This window comes from Geospiza fortis, unplaced genomic scaffold, assembly GCF_000277835.1.
Source record: "Geospiza fortis unplaced genomic scaffold, GeoFor_1.0 scaffold190, whole genome shotgun sequence".
Lineage (NCBI taxonomy): Eukaryota > Metazoa > Chordata > Aves > Passeriformes > Thraupidae > Geospiza > Geospiza fortis.
Window position 1 is genome coordinate 4,801,636 of NW_005054328.1, and position 27,524 is coordinate 4,829,159.

At 39.5% G+C, this 27,524-nt stretch overlaps 1 protein-coding gene across 5 annotated transcripts in view; it reads right to left on the reverse strand.

The window, feature by feature from the left end:
- Positions 1-263: 263 nt before the first annotated feature.
- Positions 264-27,524, reverse strand: part of SNAP91 (synaptosome associated protein 91) — a 62,432-nt gene continuing 35,171 nt past the window's right edge. For 2 of the 5 annotated variants that reach the window (XM_031057118.1, XM_031057116.1), the window contains 16 exons: positions 24,484-24,498; positions 24,171-24,341; positions 18,035-18,142; positions 17,254-17,514; positions 16,969-17,046; positions 16,793-16,864; positions 16,242-16,325; positions 15,320-15,403; positions 11,756-11,893; positions 10,319-10,453; positions 8,976-9,006; positions 7,680-7,791; positions 4,620-4,703; positions 4,446-4,550; positions 2,923-3,023; positions 264-1,693 (listed from right to left, as the gene is read on the reverse strand). In XM_031057118.1, coding sequence (XP_030912978.1) covers positions 2,931-3,023; positions 4,446-4,550; positions 4,620-4,703; positions 7,680-7,791; positions 8,976-9,006; positions 10,319-10,453; positions 11,756-11,893; positions 15,320-15,403; positions 16,242-16,325; positions 16,793-16,864; positions 16,969-17,046; positions 17,254-17,514; positions 18,035-18,142; positions 24,171-24,341; positions 24,484-24,498 — 1,571 coding nt within the window. In that variant the 3' untranslated portion in view covers positions 264-1,693; positions 2,923-2,930. Of the gene's footprint in view, positions 1,694-2,922; positions 3,024-4,445; positions 4,551-4,619; positions 4,704-7,679; positions 7,792-8,975; positions 9,007-10,318; positions 10,469-11,755; positions 11,894-15,319; positions 15,404-16,241; positions 16,326-16,792; positions 16,865-16,968; positions 17,047-17,253; positions 17,515-18,034; positions 18,143-24,170; positions 24,342-24,483; positions 24,499-27,524 lie in introns of all 5 variants that reach the window. The other 3 variants (XM_031057115.1, XM_005421164.2, XM_031057117.1) reach the window with 2 other exon arrangements.

The following is a 27,524-nucleotide window of genomic DNA, read 5'->3' on the forward strand; positions in this document are numbered from 1 at the left end:
GAATTGGTGCAATGAGGGCAGAAAGCTGTGAATGTGGCACTTAGGGACATGGACGGGCAGCGGAGGTGGCAGTGTTAGGTCAACAGTTGGACTCTATGATCTTAGATGTCTTTTCCAATCTAAATCATTCTATGATTCTATAAAAATCATTCCCATATGCAGCAGACTCATCAATCAGTGTCAGGACCTAAACACATTTTTCCCCTCTCAGACTACATTATTGTGCTCAACATCTTAAGGAGTATGAAACTGGCAACAAGATATGTACTTTGATCAAGGTGTTTATTGCATCTCAGAGGGCACACATGCACTGGGATTTTTTGTTTTTTGGGTTTTTTTTTTGTTTGGGATTTTTTTTAAACTGAAACACAAAGAAAAGCCATTTTGAAATTAACTTTTTATAGAACTTTCCCATTACAGTGTATGTTATCCCCACAGCAAATTCAGATACAACCACTTTTAATGGTACCATACATTGATTAAATAGTTCATTTGAAAGACTTTAGGTGAATATCTTTCCAACCCAATATGCTTTTACAGAGAACTGCCAAGCCACTTGTAACACTGATCAACAGTGACCTCATTGAAGAGTCAAGATCTTACACCAAGCCATCAGCAGAAACAGTATGAGAACAAATAAAAATTAAAGGAACACAGTATGTACAGTAAAGGGCATGGATCTCCGGATCAGAATTAAATCTAATCACCAATAGTACAAAAGCTACTCACAGCGCATTCGGGGCAATGAGAAAACACTATCCTAAGGCATACACAGGTAAGCACTAAATTAAGAGATGTACAGAACTGAACAGAGATGAGTAACATCACTTGTAATGTTTTGACTACAGATATACCAAAAAGTGCTCTCGTATTTGAAATCCCTTACTGCCAGCACAACTAGGGTTGCTTTTTCCCAACTACATGGAGAGAAACTGACCCTTTACTTATTTTCAGTGCATTTAGCAAGAACTGATAAATATGCCAATTATAAATGCAAAAACTTAAACAAGTAAAATAGATTTAAAAATAAAAACAGCAATAAATATGGTATTCTTTCAGATATGGTTTTTCATTCTTGGTAAATCATTGAAAAAGTATTTGTTATGGAAGTTTTCCTTTATATTACTTTAAATTATTTTAACATATACAGTGCCACAAAAATAAAACATTTTTTTCACGACAATTGAGATTCCTGTGACTGGAAAAAAAAAAGGTATTCTGCACAATTTTGTAAGTATTTTCTTTACTATCTGGTATTATCACACTATGTTTTGTAACAGATAAAGGAGAAATTGAGTCCTAGGGGAACTTTGGGTGTCCTCAAAAAGTTATATACATTGAAACCTTCAAAAACCACAGACATTGCTCCAAATGGCTCACCAAACAACAGCTGCATAATCTGCCCCTGTGGGATAGGTTCAGAAAAGCACTAGAAGGCATCAGAAACATACATCCATTGTTTAAATTGTAAAACACAAATAACCCAAGTACACAAATTTCGAGAGAGTAGGGATAACAGCTAAGGTAGTACACATTCCTAATGTTCACTTTCACAGCTGTGCTACACGTTTCAGGAGGAAGAGAAAGTCTGAGTAAGCACTGGGTTTGGTACTGGTGGCTCACTGAGAAACTCTGAGCATCCATTTGTAGTCTCCAAACTCACGTTTTTAGCATCCAGTCAGAAAAAACGCAGCTGTGGATATAGAAAAGTATCAGATGAAAACTGATATAACGGGTTAGTAAAGCATGTTCTACAAAGAGCACGAAATCCGCTCATCTCTTCACACCTCAAAGGATTTACCATCAGATTCTACTGAAGTAGCAGTCTTCCCACAGCCAGTTATGAATCTTTCTATTATAAATACAAGTTGAAAGCAGTGAGTCCCAGCAGTGGTGTATCTCCACTCCTGGCTGTCCCTGCCAAGTGCCAGGTACACCTCTCTGGGGCTGGAATTCGGAGAAGGGTGAAGTGGGACTGGGAGATGCCTGCTAAGAGCAGCCTGAATCACTGCTGCCAGCTCCAGTGCAGAGTGGGCTCAGAACAAATTTTAGAATTAAGCTCTAGGAAGGAAGAAAAGTGACTCATGAAGAAGGCTTTAAAGTTATGTAATGATTGTCCTCTCCTCACCTTATTCTAGACATAATTATAAAATGCATACCTTATTTCTGCATTATTATTTTTTAATTGGCTTAAGCATTTCATTCAATTTTATACTCCTACTTGTCCCTCCAGAACCATCAGAATAATGTTTTGGCCTTTATTTCCTTCCATTATGCAGAACTGTTTTTTGCTTCTCCTCCATTTTTCTTTGCATTATAATACTGCTCTATTCTTCTCCATTGTTGCTCTACACAGCACTGCTCAGGTCCTCACAGCCTTACCATACAGAAAAGCAGTGCCTTGAAAAATTGTATGGCAGGGTAGAACATTAGCTGGCAGCAGTGAAGAGCTGCAAGCAACTTCCCCTTGATGACAAGAATATATAAGTTTTTCCCCTTTTGACACCTTCATACCCATGATACCAAATATGTTCCAACACCCACAAGACTGGAACAACCCTCTTCCGCCCAACATTTGTGCCTCAGTATTTGTACCCTGCTATCATTCTATGTGTTTCAGTAATAACTTCAAGAAAATACCCAAACATGAATGCTTGGACTGAATGGAAACAAGGTAAAAAATGGAAGTTATGCATTGAAGATACTTTTTTTTTTTGCCAAAAGCAACTGTCAGAAAAAGTTTATCTGTGAGTCAAGATTTCAGGCTAAAGTTAAGAGTGTAGACATAGAATTTGGTTTTTGATACAGTGCATGTTTCTAGCTCTGCAGCTGTGATTTTATCTGTCATATTCAACCTAAACAACATCTGTGTGCCAGACATGTACCATGTGTGACATGCTGGAGCAGGCAGCCACAGAATACCTTATCGTTTACAAGAAATCCTTGATGTTAAGATCCGCTAATGGGTCCTTTGTTGGAGGTTTCTTGGGGCTCTGAGTAGCAGGAGTTGGGCTTGGAGAAAGCTGACAGACGCCAGCCAGGAAGGCAGGAAAAAAACAAAGCAGACAAGAATACACAAGCGTTAGATAGACACAGGCAGTTCTCACACAAGCACATTGCAAGCATAAAAAGTTCTCATTTGTCTGCAAGTCCAGCCGTTTTGCTCAAGCATTGTTTGGATTCCATCCTTACTACAGGGTTAACAATGTTTGGCAGGTTTAGTGGCTAGGCTATAGATACTGCAGATTCTAATTAGCATAGCTTGAGACCCCTCCCTCCCTGTAAAACAGAATGGCGTTAGAACCTTCAATCCAGCCAGAAGAGACAATTGTTAGATGTTAAAAACAAGGTTCAGAGCAACCAGAGTGCATCCTGCAGGGTACTGAAAATCCCTGTTACTGGCAGTTAAGTACAAATTATTTGACACTGGTAATGTAAATAAGAGTCCAAAACAAACTGGAAATATGACTAGATCATACTGGGTTCCTCCTTTGATAGGTATAAAAAATGTCATTCCATAGAAAACATCAGTTTTGAAGTTCCATGCAAAACTTCTGACTATGGTGGTCAAATGATTCTCCTACTCTGTCCTTACTCCTCCCCATTCTTACCTCAGCTCAGGGCACAAGAGATTTTATACATAGCCCTGGCACCTTGATGACCACTCTTTCAGAAAAAAAATTCTGTGTCCCATCATAGCATTCTTGATAAGGGCAGAGATAGTTTTAAAGTGGGAGGAAAAGCAAGACTAAGCATATTCTTACTTAGAGCAGTTTCAAGTTCTTTCTATTTTTACACAGAAAACCTTGACAAGCTTCATTGGGAATGTAGTTCCCTACATAAAAATGGTGGTTTGCTATATTTTGATTGCTTAGTATTTGCAAAACAAGGGCAGCCTGGTTTCCAGGGTTACCAATGAGATTTTACAGCTGCAGAATCAACTTCCATCTCCCTCCTTACTTGAAAGGCAAGATGGACTTCTGACTCACAAAAAGAAAAATACTACAGCTAAATAATTTCCTGCATCTCCTTTGGATAGGTTTTTTCTTTTCAGTGGCATTACAAACCAAACTCTATTTGAAGTAATAGCCTGGGACAGGTGTTACAGCTTATGCTGCATCGCCTGCTGAGTGTAGCTATAGTAAATTTTGGTAGGTTGTGAACAGAATAGCAGTGCCTGAGAGTTCCACTCAGAGCTTTATTCAAATATCCTCCAAAAGCAGATCTTGGATGTAGTTAGCTGCAGGAGACTTTTCAAACCTGTTCCATTGGTCTCATACATGGCAACTGAAAAAAAACCCCAGGTGGTTCATGTGATTTGCTGCAAGGCAGGCAGCTGATCCTTGGCCCAGAGCTAGAGCTGAGCTGAGCTAATGCACAGACACATGAGCTACTTTCTAGAGACACGGAGAGCAGTTAAGCATTGGTGTAGCAGCGACGCTCACCTGTACACCAGGGCCAGCGGCGGCTCCAAACGGGGGCCTCATCATGGGCTGCCCATACATCACCGGCTGCTGGGGCATCATGGGCACCCCTGCACCTGCTGGGGGCTGCAAACCAACACCAAGTCAGCAGGGGCTGGGTGAGGGAAGGACAGCAGTGTAGCAAAAGAGACTCACCATCCCAAATGCTGCTCCTGGCTGTGGGACAGGTGGAGTACCTCCTGCTGCAGGAACAGCACTTGCTGGAGGCACAGCTCCTGCCTAAAAAAAAAAAAAGGCAAAAAAGCACAAAAATCTAACAGCAACCATCTGGAAACCACACAGAATCTTCAGCATTCTCAAAGCTGTTCTGGAAAGTAGGACTGTTATGCAGCACATATGCAGCCTCAAAACCACAATGCTTCAAAGAATGAGAGAGCTGAATGAGTCCTTATGCTCAGCTTCTTTCTTCATAAGAAAGCAACGGTGACAGACTCCATTCTCTTCATGAACAGAGTCCATTTACTGACTACAACTCAAAATAAGCCCAAGAAAACAGAGTTTCCTTCTCCTTCTTATAGTGTAAGAAAGCACCCCAATTTTATAACAGCTAACATACTATGACGATTATTGTAGCACTGTATTTTAGCAAAAGCTTAAGCAGATTGTAAAGCTAAAGGGAATAGCTGCTATAATTAGTTTACAGTGAAGAAAAAATAATTATGTACCAAGATTCATTGAAGTTAAAGGATAAGTTCACATACTTAAACCACAGCCAGAACCATGACATACATTACTAAGGACAGTTTAGTTTATCTTGCTATGATTTTCATTCATATTGTTATGATTTTCATTCAAATAATAAAAAGAAAAAAAAAGGTTATCTTCCACTACAGTTCAGGAAGAGAGAACTGTTAGTCTAGTAGTCTGACTGGATATACAGCACAAGAGCACCTTTAAAAAGCCCACCCCACCTCACTTATTTAGCACAGCCTACACATCATCCCTTTTGGCTGCCTTCCGTGTAACTCCCATGCAGTGTCTCCTTATAGCCTTGAAGGCATTGAAACCTTTCCTTTTCACAGATATATACAATCCAAATCATTAACAACTCTGAGGAGAGGCAGAAAGTATTCAAGAAAAGGATGTACAAAGGGCAGTAGGATTTCATTACTGCTCTTGTATGGCCTAAGCATACTGGCACAATTTCTCAAGCTGTTACAGGAGCTGTATGGTCGTGCCTGTGCCTCCCCATCTTTACCACCCACCTCGAATCAGTAACATCCCACAACACTTGGAGAGCAGCTAGCACACTTACAGTTCAAAGGAGAGTGTGTCTCTGGAGGTATGCTGGAACTGTACAGTCCACTTCTGTGAATGCTGCATTTTAGTGCCCTTGGTTATCCTTGCTTCCAGACTAAAACATGCCAGTTTCTTAAGAAGCCGGAGACAAGTCAAGATAACCTGTCCCAGACTCATTTATCAAAACTACTACATTTTCTGGCTTAGAATTTATGAACTCTATTCCAGTCTGAAAGTTTCAGGGGAGCATTTCAGTTAAAAAATGTACTGTGCTAGCAGAGTCTCCAAACTAAAACCAGGATCTGGACAGTCAGGTATGTAAAGCAAGAAACTAAACTACACAGGTTAATGACATCAGATGCAGTGATCCAACTGCTTTTACAGGCACACATTGTAGCTCAACATCCAGTCAGGCAGATGCCAAGAAAATGGCCATACAAACTGAATCTGCTCCTGCCTCTAAGCACAAGGTCACTTGAGGGGATGGGGTTTGATGTAATTCTGCTGATTTTAATACTGGAATTGAAAGTTCACAAGAAAGGGAAGAAGTGACAAAAACTTAAGTGGTTCAACAGTGACACAAATAAAAGCTTCATTTTTTCATTCATATTTATTTTGCCTGCAGACCTGGGTTTCTTTGGTTTCAAAAAGTACCTAAGTGCATGATTCTGAAGAAATATATACAACACATAGGTTTCATGAAATGCTACCAAAACCACCCAGCTTCCCAGAAAGACCAATTACTTCTCAGATGGTAAAATCACTACAAGATCAGACTGATGCTGCAGAAGCTCAAAATTTCAGGCAGTACAAGTCATCAGGTAGTTCACATCAAAGTAAAGCAGTAACAAGAATTTTCAAGCTTACAGCACAGAAATGGTTAATCACTACTGCTATATTCAACCCACTGGCTGAGAATTGTCTGTTGGACAGACAGTTCAAGAGGAGCTGTGTTAGAAGTTTCTAGCTAGTTTTAAGCCAGCAGTAGTAACTGTAGTGCAGGTGAGTGCTGTTAGTATCTTCATGTTTAGTAAGTGCAGTAAGAGGTCAAAAAAAAATTCACTTACACTGTACAGTATTGCCCAGCCTTTCTATCAAGAAAAAAAGTTGATGTTACAACTAATACATTAAGTGAAGTACAGAGAATTCTTGTGTCTTCCATAACATTATGGAATGTGCTCAGAGTCATGTTAACACTTGACTGTGGCAGCAAGGAACTGAACTGATCATGGTCCCCATTCAGAGTTCTTTCTTTCCTTTGCCAACCCAACCTCGTTCAAATGGAGGCTGTTTTAAACCTTGTGAGACATTTGATGAGATGAGGTATTACTCCTCTTCAGAATACTTTTGTAGTTCACTCATTATCAAGTTGCTCTTATTCCAAGTTTAGATTTTTAGCTCAATTTGACCCTCTTCTCTCAAAATTAGTGCCTTCTGATACTTTTTACAGGGTAATCTTACCTTTTCCAACTGCTTTACCCTGCTAAATAAGCTACCCACTCCTGATCTAACATCAGGTACTTGATCAGTATGAACACTGTGTAGTGTTTTGATCTACTTCATCCAGTAAAACTTGTGGAAAACCTATGTACTTTCTCTCCTTATAGTACATCAGCTTTGGATCAATTATGTTTTATTTTGAGTGCCTGACCTGGGCCTGATCCTGGCCAGATCTACATGGCTAATCACACACTTGGAAATGCCCACAGGTATTAAATGTACAGGTAGAGCAATGCCTTGATACACAAGCTAGTGTATTTTTCAGCTACTGCTCAATGGTTTATTTATACTCACTGTAAATGGGTTCTTAAAAAATGTGACTTGAAACACTCATATAATTTACACAGAAGCAAACTCTTTAGCCTCACTAGAGTGGAGCAGTCCCTACAGGTATCACATAGCCTCATCAAATATTGGAAGCCCAAAACCAGTGCTGTCTATAGATTAACCACCTACCAAAGGACCACCTGGGACACCACCAGTTGACCATGTTGCAGGTGCTACTTTTGGCTGCCAGTTGGCTCCTCCTGTTAACTTTTTCTCTCCAGCATTCCACTGCAGGTCTCCCCTAACAGAGAGGGAGAGAGGCAGGCTATTATTTGCACACTTCCACAGTGAAAATGAAAAGCAGTTACAGCATACATTAGATTAGACGTGCAGCTACATTAGCTTATGGTGTATGCAGTATTAACAGAAAGATTTACTTTTAGTGACACTCAGTTTCAAGGGTTGTTAGCAGTAGACACCAGAACACTCTAAGCTGAAGTCAGTTACATGGTTATGGCCTTTGTGGTGAGAATTAAAGATAAGTTTTACTTAGTATTGACTGTAGGTAACGTATCACATATACCCTTGCAAAGTAGGAAGAGGGACTGCTACTGCCTATTCTACTGGGGCCAGGCAGGAGAGCTGCCTGCTAGATGTCTTTGAAAGGCCATTTCAGTGCTGGAAATCTTGCTCAGACAGCTGAAGAAGGAAAGCATTCAGTTCTGCAAAAAGTTGATAGATACAAGAGAAACAAATCATTCATAGAATAAAAGGGCTGTCGAAAAAACAGGTTTTGTTACAGGGTGCCCTACCCAGAATAAAATACACCATTTGAACAAAGTAGATTGAAGGAAGCTACATTTTGAGGCTAAACCTCATGATGTCTTTGTACATAGCCCTCCTATCATCTCCACAGAGACAAAAAACATCTTGAAGTCTTGCATACAGAGGAAGGCTCAGGGCACAAGCAAGCAGTTAGATTAGGAAGATAAAAACGCAATATTGTAAGTATTTCTTTTTGCAAAAAGAAAGTTACTGCTGCATGGAATGAACCTCTTTTCTATTCTGGAAGTATTTCAATGCCTACACAATAAGTACATACCGCATCTGTAAAAATATAACACAACTATTACATATTAGCATAGATTACTGAGGGGAGCTATAAAAATATATATTATCTGGACTATTTGTTCATTATAAGCTGTTTGGAAATCAGCTATCCAACATGAAAACAATAATTTACAGCAAAAAAATATTTCTAACACTCAGATTCAAGACAGCAGTTTTATAAGCTATATCAGGAACTCTGAACCTTAATTATTCAGTGAACCTGTACAGAATAGAATACTTTCTTCAGAATTTTTCTGCATTGGGAGGTCAGAGCATATAACCAATTCATTGCTACTTAATAAACACTGAAATAGATGTAGTGCTTTACACCAGAGTAGAAAACTTCCTTTTAGCTTTAAGCAAAGTTGAACTTACTTTTTAGAAGTAGTACCAGAAATTCCAAGATCTGAAAATTGTAAGGAAAAAAGGAAATAAAAAAAGAAACCACACATTTAGAAAACTGGAGCCTGTCAAAGCAGCAGCTTACATTTCATTTCATTGGGGCCTATCAAGAGCAAAAAAGTTTTGGCTGTCTTCATTTAGATGGCATCAGAGGACTGGCCACATCTACCTATTCTTCAGGACAAACATCTGAGAAACTCTGCAGACGTCTTGCTCTTGAGAAAGTAATTTTTGCTTCAACAGCAAACAAAAGTAACCATATTTAGGCCCACAAAATGCCAAATTATTTGAGAGCACCAAACTATTTACCATGAATGGTAACACTAGTTTCTGTTCCTCAGTACACATACAGAAATAAAAAGCTGTATTCTACATACAATAAATGTGGACATTGCCTGTAAGTTTTCCACTGTTTTATCTGCTTGGTCACACATGGAAACTCCAAATAGTTTTTTTAATTGCCCTTTGGAAGAAGTCTTAAGTTAAATTTTAAAGTGTACTTTTCTCACAGGACCATTATAAGTCCTGTAATTCATAAATTGCTGTTTGATTTTCTCTTCCAAACTTTGATATAGCAGGTGATTTGCAGAAGACATTTCAAGGGATTAAGAGTCTTGCTGACTTCTAAGCACAGTATTTTCCTCCACACCTAACAGCCACGTCTGCATCATAAGATCAGTTACATCTTTGTTGTGGTGTGTTTACATATACTAAGGGAGTATTCATTTTATACAACTTCAGCAGGCTTACACCTTAGCCTAGGTGGGCTTCTGTAAGGTTTTTTGGAGGGGTTGCAGCTACTGATCTCTAATTACAAAGGCTCTAGTCCTTTTTACTGCTACAGGAAAGTACATATTTAAGTTTAGCATTTCAAGAACATGTTTGGTAAGTTCTCTGCTCCTGCCTGCTCTTGAGTGCACTCATCACCCCACCGCTACTCTTTGTCTCATTAAACATGAAGTCAGCTATTTGTGTCCATCTGCTTTGCTGCTTAAACCACCATCAGACACTTTGGACAATTTTCACCTTTCCATCTATTACAGAGGGGCACATCCATTAAGAGTCTGATGTGCCTCTGAAATGTAGCTGGGATGATCAGACATTACAAAACACACCTACCAAACAAATGCCATTATTTGGCTCCGATCCTGGGCTCCAAGAAGGACAAACCCAGACTAAGCGAATCAGCTATCTAGCTTCCCCAGTTTCCACAGCAGAACAGGAGGCTATTGAAGCAAGCTAAAGTAGACAGGTATTTGCTCCATGGAAAAGCAACATGCATGCCACACCACTCAAAACCAAAATTTGTCACTTACTGCCGACTAAGTTTGCGAGAGATGAATCAAGATCGCTTCCAAGGCCTTTGCTTGCTGCTGCAGCAGGGACTGTTGCTGTGGCTGTAGGTGCTACAGGTTGACCAGAAGGAACCATAGTTGGCATAAGAAGATCACCTAAGCCATCAAACACTGGAAGTGAAAGGAAAGTCAGTTAGAATAGCAGCTGCGATCAAAAATGCACTGCCTGCTACTCTACCGTTGCTCAACGAATACAGCACAGACGACCACACCACAAGTCTTACCGAAACACCATTTGACATTGAAAGTAATGCCAACAAGGGCATGCATGTCATTTTACCAGACACTGAATGTACAGTAATCCTCAAAAAACTATACCAATGAAAACTAATACGAGAAGACATGCCTAAAAAAGGGATTTAATTGGAGCATTGAATCTACATAGATACAGCACCACTTCCACATGACACTATTTTTCTTACAACCATCCTTACAGAGATGTCAGATACACACACATTTGTCAGGAGATATTCATTTAAAGGTTTTTAAAATGAACATCTTGCTGCAAACACCAGTCAGAATTACTGTGGCAAAGGCAGTCTTATACCTTGACATCTCACAGCAACAGGATTGGCAGTCTCAAGATGTTACTATTCACTTGCAAGCAGCAGGGAATCGGGAAAACCTACTAACATCTTATGAGATCAGAAGGAACCAGAACCATCCACACAGACAGTGCTATTCTCCTTAGTCCAGTCATCTAACTCAGAAGTTCATTTTTTAGATCCCTTGAAGTCAAACTGCTTGGTACATCACATGCCTGAGTTCTATCTTCTGATCTGTATTTGAGGTACATGCTAATGTTAAACCAACAGGGAGGGGTAGCATGTGCACTGGCAAGCAACCAAATAACCAAGCAGCAGTATTACTTCCATCTTTTTTTCTTGTATGGTTGTAGAACTCACCAATTTTAAGTTTGTAGCAAGGACCCAGCATGAAAAATATAGAATGGAAGAGATGCAAACAAAATGATAGCAGTGATAAAGTTTAAGCTTATAGACAGGCAAAGAACTCTAGGGCAGTTTCTGTTGTGTGTACCCTAAGGTGCCATGCAGGCTCCAGAGCACCATCAGAAGCAGTGGCAACATGACTTGCCTCTACACTTGATTTACAGAGTAGAGTTTTCCTTGTTTGTGTAATTCCTGATTCAAGCTATCAAGCACATGCAAGGATGATGTATACACTAGTTTATCTTTTACTGACATGGTAGAATTAAAAAATGGGTACAGAGAGCTCTTGGGCACACACCAGCTTTATCACCACCCTGAGGTTCTTTCAGTAAAAAAGAAAAAGGAGGTCACTGATATTGCCTGTACTCAGAGCCTAAAATGGTGTCATTAACTCATCTACTACACAAAATGTAGTAGAAAATTCACAGGAAGAAACCCTACAGCTCACCTGATGCATCAAATGAACTGCCAGTTGTTGGAGCTGTTGTCCCAAAAGCTGCATCAAAGTTAGGCTGTAGTAATCCAGTTTGAGCTGGAGTGACTGGGGATGGTGATGGAGAGGGAGCAATAAAGGAACCTCCAAAGCCTTTAAAAAACACATAAGAGAGGTGTTAAGAGTCAGCCTTGTTGGACTGTTTACCAAAACCTCAGTCTATAGAGGGTGGAAAGACAAAGACAATTCTTACTAGGCCATTTTAAAATAAAGAATATTTCAGCAGCCTATGTGAGCTTCCCTATTTCTTAGGCTTACTTCAGTAAAATGGAACCAAGAGGCCCTCATAACCCAAATCCTAGCCCACAACAAGTCTCATGCTCACAGTCGCTAACCCTGAATATGGAAAAACGCACTGGCATCAGAGATCTGCCCTCATCTCTCCACAGTCTGTTCTTGACATGAGTTTGTCATGGAATAATGTAGGATGGAAGGGATCTCTGGAAGTCAGCCAGCCACACATCCTGTTTAAAGTCAGTTTAATCCAATCAAGTTGCCCAGACAACTGCCTTAGCACCTTCAAGAGGAGCTCTTACTGGCTCTCTGGGTGGCCTGTTGTCATATCAGACCATTACAGTATTTAATAAGTTTCCCACACAGATTTCCTTTTTTTACTATCTTTGTGCACCTCCAAGAAGAACCTCCTCTGCATACTCTTGTGAGTTTAGACATCTATAAGCATCTTTGGCCTTCTCAAGGCTGAATGAGCCTAGGTCAGCCTCTCTGCATATGTCATATGCACAAGTCATCGTCTCTGTGGCTCTCCACTGAGCTCACTCTGGTATGCTCCACATCAAGAGATTCTCTAATGCATTCCAGACTCCCCATGCCCAGCTGCATTCCCCATCTCCCTTCCAGCATGTGCTACGGTGGTTCCAGTTGCCCTAGTGCCAAAGCTTGTGATAGTGATGCTTTCTCCAGCTGCCTAAAAGAGGCTTCCTCTACTTGCCTCTTCTTGAGGAGGGGGTCTGCAGCAGATACCTGCTAAAACACTAGGTCATCACCTGCCCACGGCAAAGCTCAGTGCATTAAAATATCTGCACAAAAGTACAGATCTCCACAGAACCAGACCAGAAGCAGGTTGACCAGATCCAGGGATGACAAAGGCAGTTCACTGCAGCAATTTTTAAAGCACAGGAACCACCTAAAGAGCCTGTCTTTCCACTTTCCTGAGTGAGAACAAGGAGCCTGGCAGAAAGGTATGAGCCAATATCCATTAATAAGGTTCTGTTTAGAAAGTTCTGTAAGTTTTGCTAAGTCCCATAGTGTCTGTTTTTCCAGCTATAGAAGAGGGGACTCCCCAGCTTCTGGTGACAATTTGTATGATGACTGGTCTTAATTTGATGGCTTTTTGTCTTGCACAAGTTAAGAGAAATACCAGGCACAGAAGCCATAAAAATTCTTTAATGAATCAAGTTCCTAGTTGTCTAGAGATTGCACAAGACCCCAGGAAAGGCTGCAGAAACAGCAGCAACTGAGTTAGATGTTGTGTGGACACCCCCAACTGCCTGATTTTGAGGTTGCTTTTACACAGTCAAGTAAGATTTCATATAAGAACATGTTATTTGTATACATACTAGGACATACAAGCACACCGTTTAATTGGATAGAAAGATCTAGAAGGGAAAATGGCTAGACTGTTTTATTTATCAGCATAGTTCCAGTTTTGTCTGCTGAAAGGCTCAGAGTAGGAAAACATTTCTTCCAAATTTCCTAAGCAAGCCAAGAAGGGGCAGGAACTCATTTGACAGCAGAACACGTAAAGCAATTATGAATAGTAAGTATACTCATAACATTATGCATATAAACACTTAGTACAACCAAACACTCATAAACCATGAAGGACACGCCTTCAGCCATGATATGAACTCCAGACACTCTTAAATTTAAAACTGGATTACACTGCAGGCTATACGTCTGTCATTATCTAGGGTGAACAAATGCTTAGCAATATGCCGCAATGTTTATAGACTCCCTCTGTCTGCCAAAAAAATAAAATCAAATCTACATGGAGCCCTTTGGAATGTATATTCAAAACATAAATAAAATAAATTTTAAAAAATCATCAATTCACCCCAACTGCTTCAGGTCTGCTTGAGTATTTAGACTTAGACCATCCCTTTTATAATTTAGGTTTTGATTAAATGCAACTCATCAGATTCAGAGTGCACACTGCTGAAGTTTAAAGCCATCTGGAGCACAATTCCTACTTGCAGTTAAGATTAGTTACAGATAATGACATAAAATATTTTGTACTGTAATGTTTGCGTAAGCAGAATGAGCTTCTGTCCACCAGCCTTGTTGCAACCAGTCTCCTGATAGCACATGTAACTGCAAAAGACTGTCATGTTCCAGAATCTATTAGTTAAAATTTGATCTATGGCCTTAAGCCATCTATAAACTACTACAAAGACCTATCAAAGAAATATGAAAAAAAAGTAGTCTTCCACCTTAAAATCTGAAGCAGTCTGTCCTAAAGCTTTAGCATGCATTTACACATTATGTCCCAATTTGAGAATCTGGCTTGCTGATTGAGAATGGATGTATGCCTTATTATTATCTAGACAACTTCCTTCATTCCTGTGGCACAACTAGACAATGCTCACACTTTGAGAAAATACTTGAAAATGTAGTGATAACCTACCCACCAATTCTACAGATTGTGCTGGTTTTGGCTGGGGTAGCATTAATTTAAATGATGACACAAATTCCCTTTTCAGAAACATGGGGGAATTTAAGACAAGTCTTCAAACCAGAAGTGCATGTGTTGGGATTTTGCTCTTTACAAACTTCAGACTGGGATGGGGAGGAGTCACAGCTGTATAGCTCAGCCACTACAATACATGGTATACCACGAATTTTGAAGAGTAGTACACAAAGAATTCAGCTGAAGCTGCTTACCTGTAGGGTGCAGACTAAAATAATACAGTTATCCAACCTTTGATATAGGGTGTGACTGTGGTGAAAGACCTCATCTCACCCAGTGTAAGGAGAGGGTCTCTATCACTTCTCTGTCCTTGTGCTCAGAAAACCATGCTCACATCAACCCACTCTCCTTGGCTAAATGCAAGACTGCTACCAAGTCAGTCATTCAAGCTACTAACATTTAAGTGCTCAACCAAATTAAAGAAAACCAAATTGAATGAAATCAAAGTTTAATTAGCAGTAAGGAACAAGAAGCATAGACTGAAATATTGCTTAACTTTAGTACCGCTACAGACAGCCAAATAAACTTCATGGAGACACTCATAGTCAGTGAACAGTACAGAAAAATAAGGCTGTGTGGGAGGTAGGAAAACAAAGAACATGGAAAGAAGATAATCTAGGAAGTTAGCTTGTACTTCAGTATATTGCCTCCATTATAAGTCACTCTAGTTTTAATTAAAACATCTAAAGTACTAAGAAATCTTGTGAAAAAGTATTTTATTTCACTATCTACACCCAAAGAACATAAAAGATTTCAAACACCATTTCTTAGGATTGCTCTAAAGTAACAAGTTTTTAGAAGTTCTTTATTACCAGCAAGTAGGTCTGCAGAAGCTGAGGAACTAGAAGCAGCCTGGGTAGTGGGCTGGGGTTCAGAAGCACTACTTCCAAAAGCATCTAAAGGGAATTCCAGAAAGCATCAAGAAAAAGTGAGACATTCAATATTAAATACATCAATTCATCACTAATCAAAAGATGACAAAAGAAAGTCACTTCATATATCAGAAGAAAATGAAACTGCTTGGCCATCCTTATTGCAGAGCAGTACCATGGATGCAAAGTTCAGGTGGAAAAAAGGATGTACAACAAACCAGCACTTGAAAGAAAATATCTTCTCCTTTATTTGGACCTCTTCTCAGATACAAATCACAGCATTCAAGACAACAGGGCTTTGAAGATGAATGCATTGGCTGAAAGTTTGGAGTCATTCCAGCCAGAAGCCAGTAGCTCACATGAAATCTTCTTAGAGGAATATCTCACTAATGTTTGGAATTCACTGCTTCTAAGCACCACTTCTGTTCTTCAGCATGCCTGGAGTTGGTTGTGTCCATCCTAATTTCCACCTTGTCAAATCCCATGATTCAGTTATACCCAGTTTGAGACAAGTCACCCTCAAAAAGTTCAGCTGCTTTGAGAAACGGAACTGAGAGGAAACAGCATGATCATGGAGATTAGCAAAGAAGAAAAAGGACAGAGCAGAATTTCACTGGACATCTGAGGAAGAGCCACACATGCACTGACTGGGGACAGAATGGCAAGTGTCATGACAACAGAATGACCAGACAGCTTATTTGCAGTTCGTTATGGTGCAAGTTTAAGAACCAGACGTGCCAGACTCAGCCCTAAGGCCACACAGAAAAGTTGAGAAGGGGAAACCCGCAGCTTTAGCAAAGCGCAAAGGTAATTGAAATGAAGTGATTCAACTCTGAAGTGGTGAGGAAACAAAAATACCCACCACCAAATAGGTCAATCACACCTGAAGAATCCACCTTTGCTGGAGAGGCAGCGGGTAGAGGAGAGGGGGCTGCAAATGCATCCACTGCAGTAAGCATAGGATAAATAATATTTAGTATCAGCAAGGCAACAGTGATAGCTAAATATTTCAAAGCCACATGGGCTCCAACAGTTAGTACCACAGGTTTGGTAAATTCGGGTAATAGTCTCCAGAACTGCAAACAGAAAGTGTTACATTTCTCACACAGCAACTGAAAACCACAGTACTTTAAGGAAAACATTGTTTATTAGGCATTTTCTTATGCTTAAAGGAGGATTTGCTCTCCCAACAACCACATCACTTACTTACTGAACTTCAGTGTCAGCCACTTCATGATTTGCATCTTCAGCAAGTGCACATCTTGTGGCCAAAGCAGCAAACCCAAGACTTAATATGTCTTGACATTTCGGTTTAAAGATGTAAATTGGCAGTAAGTTGATTTTTTTTTTCCTTTTGGAAAAAAAATCCAACTAAAGAAGTCTGTGGGATGGCCTGTGAAAACAAGCACTCACCAGATAAGAGATCACCAGTGAGAGAACTCTCAGGCACAGGAGAAGCTCCAGGTTGTGGAGATGAAAATGTATCTTCCAGGAAGAAAAGAAAGAACAAGAAGTAAGTATCACTCAAATCAGTTTACACCATTACACAGCCTCAAAGCAGCAGAGTATCAGAAGAATTCTCTCTTTACCTGTACCAAAGAGATCTATGCTAGGAGTAGCATCAGGTTTAGGTGCTGCAGGTGCATCAGGAGCAGACTCAAATAAATCTAAGGCCAAGAACACAACACATCTTTAACTCATTTTTGAAAGGCAGGACTGAAAACAGAAGTTTCCAATTTTGCACATCATATTTGAAATTAACAGGCTCTCTGCTTTGAAAGCCTAGCACACAACACGCATGCAACAACGAATCGTTCATTTGGTACTCCTGACAGATCAATCCACCAGAATCAAAGAGTTAAAAACAAAATTACCACCAAATATATCTAGAGCAGGAGGAGCGGAGGTGGTGGCGGTAGCAGAAGTGGTGGCAGTAGTGGTGGTAGTGGCAGTAGCTGTAGTAGCAGTAGCAGCAGCAGCAACAGCAGCAGCTGGAGAAGGAGTTGTTGCAGGAACTGGAGTGGCTGCACTAGTTGTAGGGGTAACTACAGGAACAGCAGTCTCTGTTGGCTTCATAGCAAAGAGGTCCAGCTCAGGAGCAGCCTCTGCACTACCTTCGGATGGGGCAAAGGGGTCTTGTAAAAAGGAGAGGGGAAATATATGTGTATGCATACTTAGGATCAGTGAGGGAGGAAGTCAAGAACAAAGCAACTATAGGCAATGCACATACTGCAAATACACGCACGCACACAGAGGAGGTTGCTCTAACATCTAGCTTACTTATCCAGACATGTTAGTTAAGTTTTTCTAAAATAAAGACTGTCTAAAAAGCTGAGCAGCCTAGTTACTAGAGGGGAGAACTTTCAAAGGTTCTTTGACGAGGTCAAAAAACCAAATATGACAAAGGACTATCCAGGTTACTGTTAAAACTCAGCACTGACAGAACTGTTCATTAGCACTACCAAAGTAACACAAAGTCACTGGGACTTGGAAATAGGCAATGTTGTTAAGCATGCTCTTCAGTCTAAGGTTTGTTTTTACCAATTGCAAACAGTATGTAATTTTCAGAAAAACACACTGCCATGTAGTTTAAACCAAAAAAAACCAAACCAAAAACCAGCAAAACAAGAGACTATCTAATGACATAAAACCCACCATTTCCTGAACATGCATCAAGAGCTGCTGCTACAGGGGTTGGGGTAGCTGGTGCTGCTGCCCCTTCAGCTGCTGCAGGGGCTTCCCCAGGAGAAGCTGCAAAGGCATCTTGGGTGCAGTTTAAGAACAGAAATTAAAAAAACAAAAAGGAATAAAGAGAAGAAAAATATAGTAAAAGAACCAAGTTAAATTGCATAGGTAGATCCCCTTATACAACATGAATGTAATTACTCCAACAGCAAGACAACTCATGCAGCGCAAAACGCTTTGTCTCTCCCCCAACCCCACACAAGCAGGTTCTAGACAGGGTTTGCAGATGGAGCTTCTTGGGTTGCCCACAATACGCACAGTGAGTGCAAAAGAAGGCATTATTCTCATTGTATAAGGGTTCAGAGCAGCATGCTCATGTACTACCCAAAATCAACTAATTAACAAAATTAACTTAAGAGCAGATATTAACAACTTGCATGCTCAAAGCCTGTACTACATGTGATTAATCTGCAACTGTGAGTTTACTTGCATAGTGCTTTGCACTGTTATAAATAACAATCCAATTACTCTGGTAGATATTTTCAACTACCATTTCTAGTCTTTGAGCCAAGTCAGTCATGCAACATCTGAAAAATTGAACTTACTTGTTTCTTAATAGCATTCCAACTGGATCTTTCTGAAGCCATAATGTGATGCATAGATTATATTTACTCAGCTTGCTTCAAACAGATCAAGATTGTTCATCTTAACCAATGGCTGGCCAGCCATAACCTGTCTGTCCTTTTAGGATCACTTCTAGACCAACCAGCCAAGTTAGAGAAAGTGACTAGTTTGGGATTTTGGAATGACTTGCTCATTGGGTTTTCTTGAATTTTTTTTTTTGTTTGATGCTTGCTCTTTGTTTTTTTCTTTTTGTTTGCCAGTTCCTAAGTGGCATGCTTAAATTTCAAACTATGAACAGCATTATTTCTAGGCTTAAATCAGCATTTGTGCTCTTAATTCTATGAAGTAGTCCTAATGGACAGTGCCATTTGGACTATCCTCATAGGCAAGCATTTTCTCCACAAAAAAAGACTGCACAATGAGGATTAAATACTTCAAGATGCTTGTCAAGGACATTTTTCTACTGCTACAAAAATTAGCAAGTTAAAAACATCTTTTGGGGAATACTGCAATTGCACTGTCAAATTAGCACAGGAAAAAGCTTAACATGCTTTAACTTGAATGTCAACTTTAAAATGAAAACAACCATTTTAAAAACAAATCCGTGCCAGGTAATCTAAAAAGCTCAAAAGAACATGCATCGAAACTTCAACAGAAGAGAAGAAAGCCCACTAGTCTTGTACAATAGAATTAAAATGAGTTAGTAGCAAAAAAGGCCTGCTAATAAGCCATTTCAAATATAATTCTATTTTTCAAGTAACAGGGTTGTTCAACAACAAAACTGGATGGCAGTTGTCCAAGCAAAAACATCAGAATGAGTCAAACATCCCAGTGCTGTATCTGTACCAGACACTGGTGTGCAGCGTGAGGAAGGAATTCAGCACAGAGCTGAACTGAAGGGTTTTGCATCATCCTTCTTGAGAAGATGTTTTGTGTAACATCATGTGTGATCAATTTTGCACTACAGGGTCAGCTTTCAGATGAAGGGGCACCCTGGGCTCTTTCAAAGAAATGTATTGGTGTCCACACAAGCTTGTAAGCCAACAGCACAGACAGTCAATCCTACTTATAATTACTTCCCAGAATGAAAGGATAGACTCCAGATAACATTTAAGGCAGAAATTCAGAATGTATGGAGCTAGCCACTAGCTCTATGTTGGGATCACTTCAGCCTCAGAGTGATACCTATTCCTGTCCAGATTTAGGCTATTGAAGTTCCATATATAACAGTCACAGATATTAAGATGGGCACAAGTTCCTTCCAGCCCACAGATGCAAGGAAACAGTTTGGCACCAGCTTTATTTCTTTATTTTTTACTGACACTTCTGTGTAAGGTTCTTGCCAAGCGCTGCATGTTTTTTAGCATCAGACTTCAGTTAAATGGCAGGTGGGATAAAAACCTCAGTTCATACTGGAATCTAAATGAAAAATATCATTGTAAAAACTCCTAATATTAGTTACTGTGATTAGTTCAAGAAACCTATATGAATATAGAGACACACCAACCTGAACAGGTAACCCTACAACTCACAGCTTAAACCAAGGATTTGTCATCGGTTTTAAGCTAGTGCTTAAGTTCTTTTCAAAAGGCTCTGCTGCTTCTGCACAATTGCCCTCTGCTAAAATCTAGCATAACGTGCAAAAATGGATGCAATTACATCTGCATATTTTATTATTAAAAAAGACAGTTTATTTTCTTTTTTGTTCCTTCATATTGTTGTAGGAACACTACATTTGCACATTCAGCAGTGTAAGAGATTTTCTCCCTTTAAAGAAGCCACTGTATTCTTTATATTTTTGCATCTCCTGTCGAAAAAATGAATTTAGCTTTTGACTTCAAGAATCAAGTAACATATGGTCCTCACTTGATTTTCTTGACATCCTGAAAACTTAACAAGATGTTGCTGAAACCTTTGCAAGTTCACACTGCATGGAACATCTGCCAGGAGTGACAGGTATGTATTATGTACCGCATTACACTTGAATTCATAAATATAGTTCTTACTGAAATAACGTGCAAACAAGGGGCTTTCAAAGTTGTTAAACACTGAAGTAGTGCTTCAATATATCTTGTCTGCAGAAAAATAAGTATTCCTGCAGAGTGATCTCTTTCATCTCATAAATTCAGGCTTTCTTTGATGCCATGGCATCAATACATGACAAATTTATTCACACAAATGATACAACTGACTTATAATCATTAATGTATTATGAAACATGTGAAACAATCCTGTGGAAGTCATAAGTAGAGGAAAGATTATAGAACTGAAGCGTACACAAGAAACTGTTTCCAGAGTTTTTTCCCTCTTCAGTCACCCTTCATTACTATTTGACATAAAACACCTGGCCTGAGTTATAAAGAAATATTTCACTATGCTCAGAGATAGGAAGTAATAATAATTATGCAAAGTATTTGTTGTTTGTTTGGTCTTTATTGACTAAGTGCTAGCTTGCTATACTAGCATGTACCAGCATAAGGGACATTCATTAGCCCTTAACTGCCAAAAGTCTTCAGCACTTTGCCTGCAGTTTCTTTACAGGAAGACCATAGTTGTGCCTATTTACAATTCAAGTCACCTTAATGCCTAATAACTGACATTTGCAGTGTCTGCCATGACTTGTTCCCTGCACTGATTACAGAGTAATCCCACAACAAATTGTAACTCAAGTGCACAATACACATATCCAAAAATACTGTTCCCAAATTTTATTACTGAATGGCATATCAAGATACTTTGCCGTTCTTCTACCTTTGCATTTCTCTTTCACAGGAAGGATTCCAGCTGCTCTTTAAAAACAGCCTCCTCTTGTTTGCCTTTGAAAGACGATTATGAGTTCCTCAAGTTGGCCCAGGTCACTGAAAGTTTGCCTCTTAATGAGATGGAGCTCCTTAAAAAAGCTTTGCTGGATCAATCCTGCATTTTTCATCTGCTTTCCAATGCCATACTGGCAATGAACATATAATGCAGATCTTATCTCTCAAAGACAAAGCCCAGCCCTAGGCAGCATGCAGACTCCTATCATCTGAAGTATCAGCCATACAGTGCAGTCAACAGTTAGTCCAAAGCCTCCTCTACTGCTTCTTCCTTCAGCCTGGCTACCTTTTCCCAGCAGCTTTCAGCTTCTTTCCCTACACAGACACTCCCTGAAGACTCTTTACATTCTTTCTCCTGAGATCACTGCTCCTGTACCTTCTCCTACCACACCTGACCACAAGAAATTGTGTGAAGCAACAAAGCCCTGGCAAGCTGCAAGAAGTTAAGGTGACTTTGAGGACCCTATCTCCAGTAGACCTCAAAGGTGAAATACCTACTTTATAGGATTAAGTGTAAGCATGTCTTCAAACATGAGAGAGTAGCAGTGTCTGCCCAAAAATGACCTCTTCTAGCACTGGACACAGTCTTAAATTAACAAGGAATGTTAGCTTATGATGCTAGAATATACTTACAGCACAGCCTTCAGGAAAAAAAAAAAAATTCAAATGATGGGCAGAGAGGTGGAAGTTCAACACAGACTCATGGATCTTAAAAGGGTCTGTCCACTGGGTGTCTTGAAGGCACTGCAAAAGTATCTTTACTGCTGAGTGTGTTCAGAGATTTTTCTTATTGAGAACAAGAGGTTTTCTGCTATCATAAATAATAGAACCTTGCTTCATTCTGAAGCGTTCCAGAAAAAAAAAATCAGTATGTATCTAATATATAATCCACTGGAGATTTATTGCATTTGAGCGACAAAACACATTCTCTTTAAAGGAAGAGATCAAGTCACAGAAGTCTGCATACCACAAGAGTGAAATTTTTCCACACTGGAGGATGAAGCTCCACTTCTTAGCATGCGTCACTAAGTTATCTGATGATCAGTTAAATCTCTAGAAACTAAACACATCCTGGTCTTTGCCTGACAAGCCTGGAAGCAGGCACATAATTTGGCAGTAGCTGTTTTTCCAGGCACAGAGTAGCGGAAAAGGTAGGGAAAAAAATTGCATCTTGTTGCTGTAGTACTGGAAGAACAAGCACAGGTAGTTGTTTTTCTAATTCTGTTTCAAGTTTTCAGTGATTTCTATCCATTTAACTATCCTTTCATTTTTTCAAAAAGTCATATACCTATTACTAAATTAATTAATTACTAAATTAATTACTAAATTACCAAGTTAATAAATTAATAATGCAATTTGAAGGTGTAGTATCCAAGACTGGCTCGACCTCAGTGCTTACATACCATAAATTTTACACTATGCCTCTGCAGGGTTATAAATGAGCACAGGCCCTGGCTTCTGCAACACGCTCCTGAGAGCAATCACCATCAGACTCTCTCTCACTCCTAGTGGCATCCAGAACCTTGCCCATGACAATTCTGAAAATGCTTCTCACCTGGCTGATCTTGTGGCATTTGGATTATTATTAATCTTTGTAAAAGGAGGGGTAAGCAGCAAGTAGCAGTTGTATTCCTTCCTTAGGGTTTTTCAGCACTTTACCGGGGCATATTTTGGTGCTGTCTGTTGAAGCCACTCCTAACAAAAAACCTTCTAACTGGGAATTTTCAGGCTTGAAGAAACACCTTTGTAGTCAAACTGCTTATGTATGAGACCTCTCTGGCACTCTTGGCAGTAGAAGTGATAAATAAACACACCCCACAGAGAAGATACTGGAATTCAGTCTTGATAGCAAATAAGCTATTACTTATTCCTGACATCCCCTGTCATGATGGAAGTGTACATGACAGAAGAGAAAACTAGAAAAACACAGTGGTCAGGTGATCTTAAATATAGTTTGTAAATTAGAGGGTTTCTCCATTACTGGGCTGGTATGTTGTTTAAAAAAATGTAATTTCTGACATGCTGTTAGGAAGCCTCCTGCTCCACAGGAGTACCAAGAAAACTGACAACATACAGTGGGAAATGTATTCTTACTCAAGTGGATAGCAGATAACATTAGAAACTGAATGAGCATGACTAAATTCTAAGAATATTTTTCCTTTTTTTCCTTTACATATTATTGTTTGCATAGTTGAGATTTAGTTCAAGTTCATCACCCCTTCAATTTACTGCAAGTACTTGTGAAATAAAGCCCAGATTAAAGATTGCTGAAATGCAGTAATTTCAGCTGGCTCCATACTCTGTTTGCAGGAAATACCCAGAAGAAACACAACACAGCACAAGCGTGACACGTAACAAAGGGCAGGACACTGCCACATCCATCCCCTTCAACTACAAAAGCACAGCTGCTTTCCTCAGAAATTGTAGTAGAGTGCATAGTTATTGAATAATGTGGAAACAATTCCTGCTTACCCCCATGTGGACCTGAGAACTACTGTTCTTAGCAGTTCAATCATAAGGTTACTCAGTCTTAAGGTTTACAGTTTTACATATATTTTTCCATATATATGCAGCTGGTTAAACCAGAGGCCTTATTACACAGCTGAGCTCAGTATTGCTTGCCTGCATCACGAACTGGTGTGGAGCACTACAGCAACCAAACTAACCTCCAAAGAGATCCACTTCAGCAGTGGCAGCAGGGACAGTGGCAGCTGTAGTGGCAGCAGCTGTAGTGGTTGCAGTGTCAGTAGTTGGAGCAGCAGCTGCAGTAGGCTCTGGGGCAAATGGATCTGAAATCTGTGGCTCCGAGGTCACACCAGAAAGGGCAGCCAGATTATCTATATGCAACCATGTAATGAAGAGCAAACAGGAAAGGTAAGGGGAAAGGCAAAGACCACAGTTGCTCAGCTCCAGAAAGCTGGAGCTTTTGGTGAGGAGTCTTAACATACAGAGGTCTTAGAAATGAAAAATACTACTCACCCTCTCCCAAGAGGTCTAGTGATTGTCCATTAAAATGACAGCAGAATAAAAAAACAGAGTAATTAGTAGAACTGCCAGATTGAAGATGTTCATTAGCCAAATGTTCGTGCTAAATCACATGTCTAGGTTATGCCTAGAAACATAATTTCTACACTTGCTTTTCTAACATTCAGGAAGTTATTCTGACATGACAAAGATCATTCTGTTTAATAACTCTTCAAAGCAGGACCAGTACATCCCTAGAACCCTTCACAGAACAGGCAATAAAGCAAGGGTACTTTAGCAGTGAGCAGTTTGCAAATAGTGTTGTTCTTCAGGATATGATACATGGCATCCCTAGTCCCCAAATACATTCTGAGAGACAAACAGGTGGTGGTTCTTGGACTTGGGACAACTGTCAAGTGCAAAATAAATAAATAAATCAATAGAGCAGCTCATCTTCAAAAGCTTTTTCTGCATCTATGATAGAGCAAACATGCTCTGCAGGAACAACTAACTCTGTTAACACTTGCTATGAGGAGTATGAATGTTGACAGCATAAGCATAAGCAGACTGGCTCTGCTCCAAGTTTGGCTCCTTAGTCAACTGTTTCTGAAAGCCAATGAAGCATCTTTAATGACAGACTTTCCTACAATTTAATGTCCTCTAAGATCAGTCAGATTGAGCTCAAACACAGAGTTATGTTTTGCCTACATAAAAATCAGCTACGAGATATAAAAACATGCAAAAACCAATGAGTTTGTCCTATTAAATTTTTATTCTGTAGTTAGGATAGTCTGAGCTCTGCAGCTCCCTGTTTACTTTAACCAGCATCTCAGTGCTGCTCCTAGATTCTTTGTACCCACAACAGGGTTATGGGTTCATCTTACCCATACTGAACAGCAAGCAGAATCCTGATGCTCTACTGTGGGTCAGCATTTGGAAGCAAAATTATTTGAGCAGGATCAGCCCTACCTTCACAAATTTGTCTTTATTTTTAAAACACTTGTAAAAAAGGCAGCAGAAACCTACATTTAGGTTGTTTACAATTTTCATAATTGGTTCCTTGGGCGAGCTCTGCTTGAGACTGACGGCACAAGCTGAACTAAACCAAAATACCATTCTAAAAGAGCAGAACAGTACATTAAAAATGCAGCACTCTGGTATCCCATTACTGCACACCAGGTGAATATCAACAGCTAGACTTGAAATAAACAACTGGCAAACTTTTAAGTTCTAGTAGCTCAGTCTTAAATGCCTTTTTATTATTATGTTATAGAACTCAATACAGTGAAGTGACAATTATCCAGCACAGCAATCTACACTTAATCTTAATATGGGAATGATTAAAAACAGTGGATTTTTGTACAGTAATATTAAAAATACTGTTAGCAAATCCATGCTCTAAGGCACACTGTAAGGTAGTTCAGAGCAGAAATTCAAGTCAGTTTGCTTTTATATCCAAGAGTAAAACCTCACAAAGAGGCAGATTTTGACCTACTGTATGTTTTGTAACACTGTAGTCTACTCTACCTGCTAAATGGCTATCTATTCTCCTTGCAGTATGCTGCAAGGCACCATATTATCCTATCTTGATGGTCTCCTAATACCACAGAAGTGTGTATTTTCACAAGTTATAGTTCACTTGGTAGATGACATATTATGTATTCAGAATTACAGTAGGTATACAACAAAATATACAGTGTACTGTACATAACCCCAAATATAATCCAAATATACTGAATATATAGCATATGCCAAAATACATAATCTACACTGCCAGTGAGACTGAGAAAAGCAGGACTGTTTATTGTTGATATGTGTTAATGCTGCAACATGAAGTATTTGATATTCACATTTTCCTAGCTATTCTGAACCTGTAATAACTTCAGCACTTCTTCCAGCTTCCTCCCTCTAGTACTATTTTCTCATGAGTTCCCACATTCACTTGCTGCAGCACAGGAGAATAAGCAGCTCAAGTAGCAGGGAGGCATGGTTACACAGCCTCCCAAAAGTCCTGGGTGGAACGAAGGTCATTTTGTCCACCTTTCTGCTCAGAACAACAGTGCTCCCAGCACCAGAACAGGTCAGTCATGGCTCAGACTAGTTAGGTCTTGAAAAATCTCCAGGAATGGAGAGCTCACTAGCTCACATCAGGGATCTGCCTCAGTACTGCCCTACCTTCCAGGTGAAATATTTTTATTCTGTCAGAGAGTTCAAACAAAACCAAATGAAACAAAACAAAAGCCCAACAAAACCAAAACAAAACAAAAACAGCAATAACAAAAAGCAAGATTCCAGTGCAGTAATAAGTCATCATACCTGGACTGCTGCCAGCAGTAAAGCAGACAAAGCTGAAGCTTACTAAGTTACCAAAATGCTATTCTGAAAGATAAGACTGAAGTATACTTAATGAAGGTAGCAACAATTCTAGCCACAGGAAAATAATTAGCTGTCCTTTTCTGTCATGGAATAAGACTAAGGACATTACCAGACAATTTAAAAGTTTTTAAACTTTAATTCAGAAGAGTAAAACCACCTAAGTTTCAAACTACGGGTGTTTTGTCCAAAAAGAAAAAATAAAACCAAATCAGCTTTCAATTTCTATGCAAATCAATACTTTACATTATTACTGACTATTTATTTGTATTTCTATTATTGCAGGAATGAGCAACTGCTTAAAAAAGCTAGCTCTTTCAAACATCTCAAAGCTTGTATTTCAGCGCTTGGCAATGACAAAGTAAGACAAATGGGACACAATCAAAATACTGCAGAATAATTAGTCCCAGGCATCCTAGAATAGATGTCTCTCTGGTCTTGCTGTCTGGGTAAGATTATCTTTCTGTTAATAAAATTGACATTTGCAGAGACAAAAAAAAGAAATTAATTCAACAGATTAAACTGGAATATGCAATACAGTGTCTACATGACAGCCCTAGCTATCCTCTCTTAATGAAGTGGCTGAAGTACAATGTCATCTTTAATGAACTACAACTAAGAACAGAAATAGGGACTGCAGAAGCCACCAGTGGCAGTATGAGCACTGACAGCAGAGTCAGCAT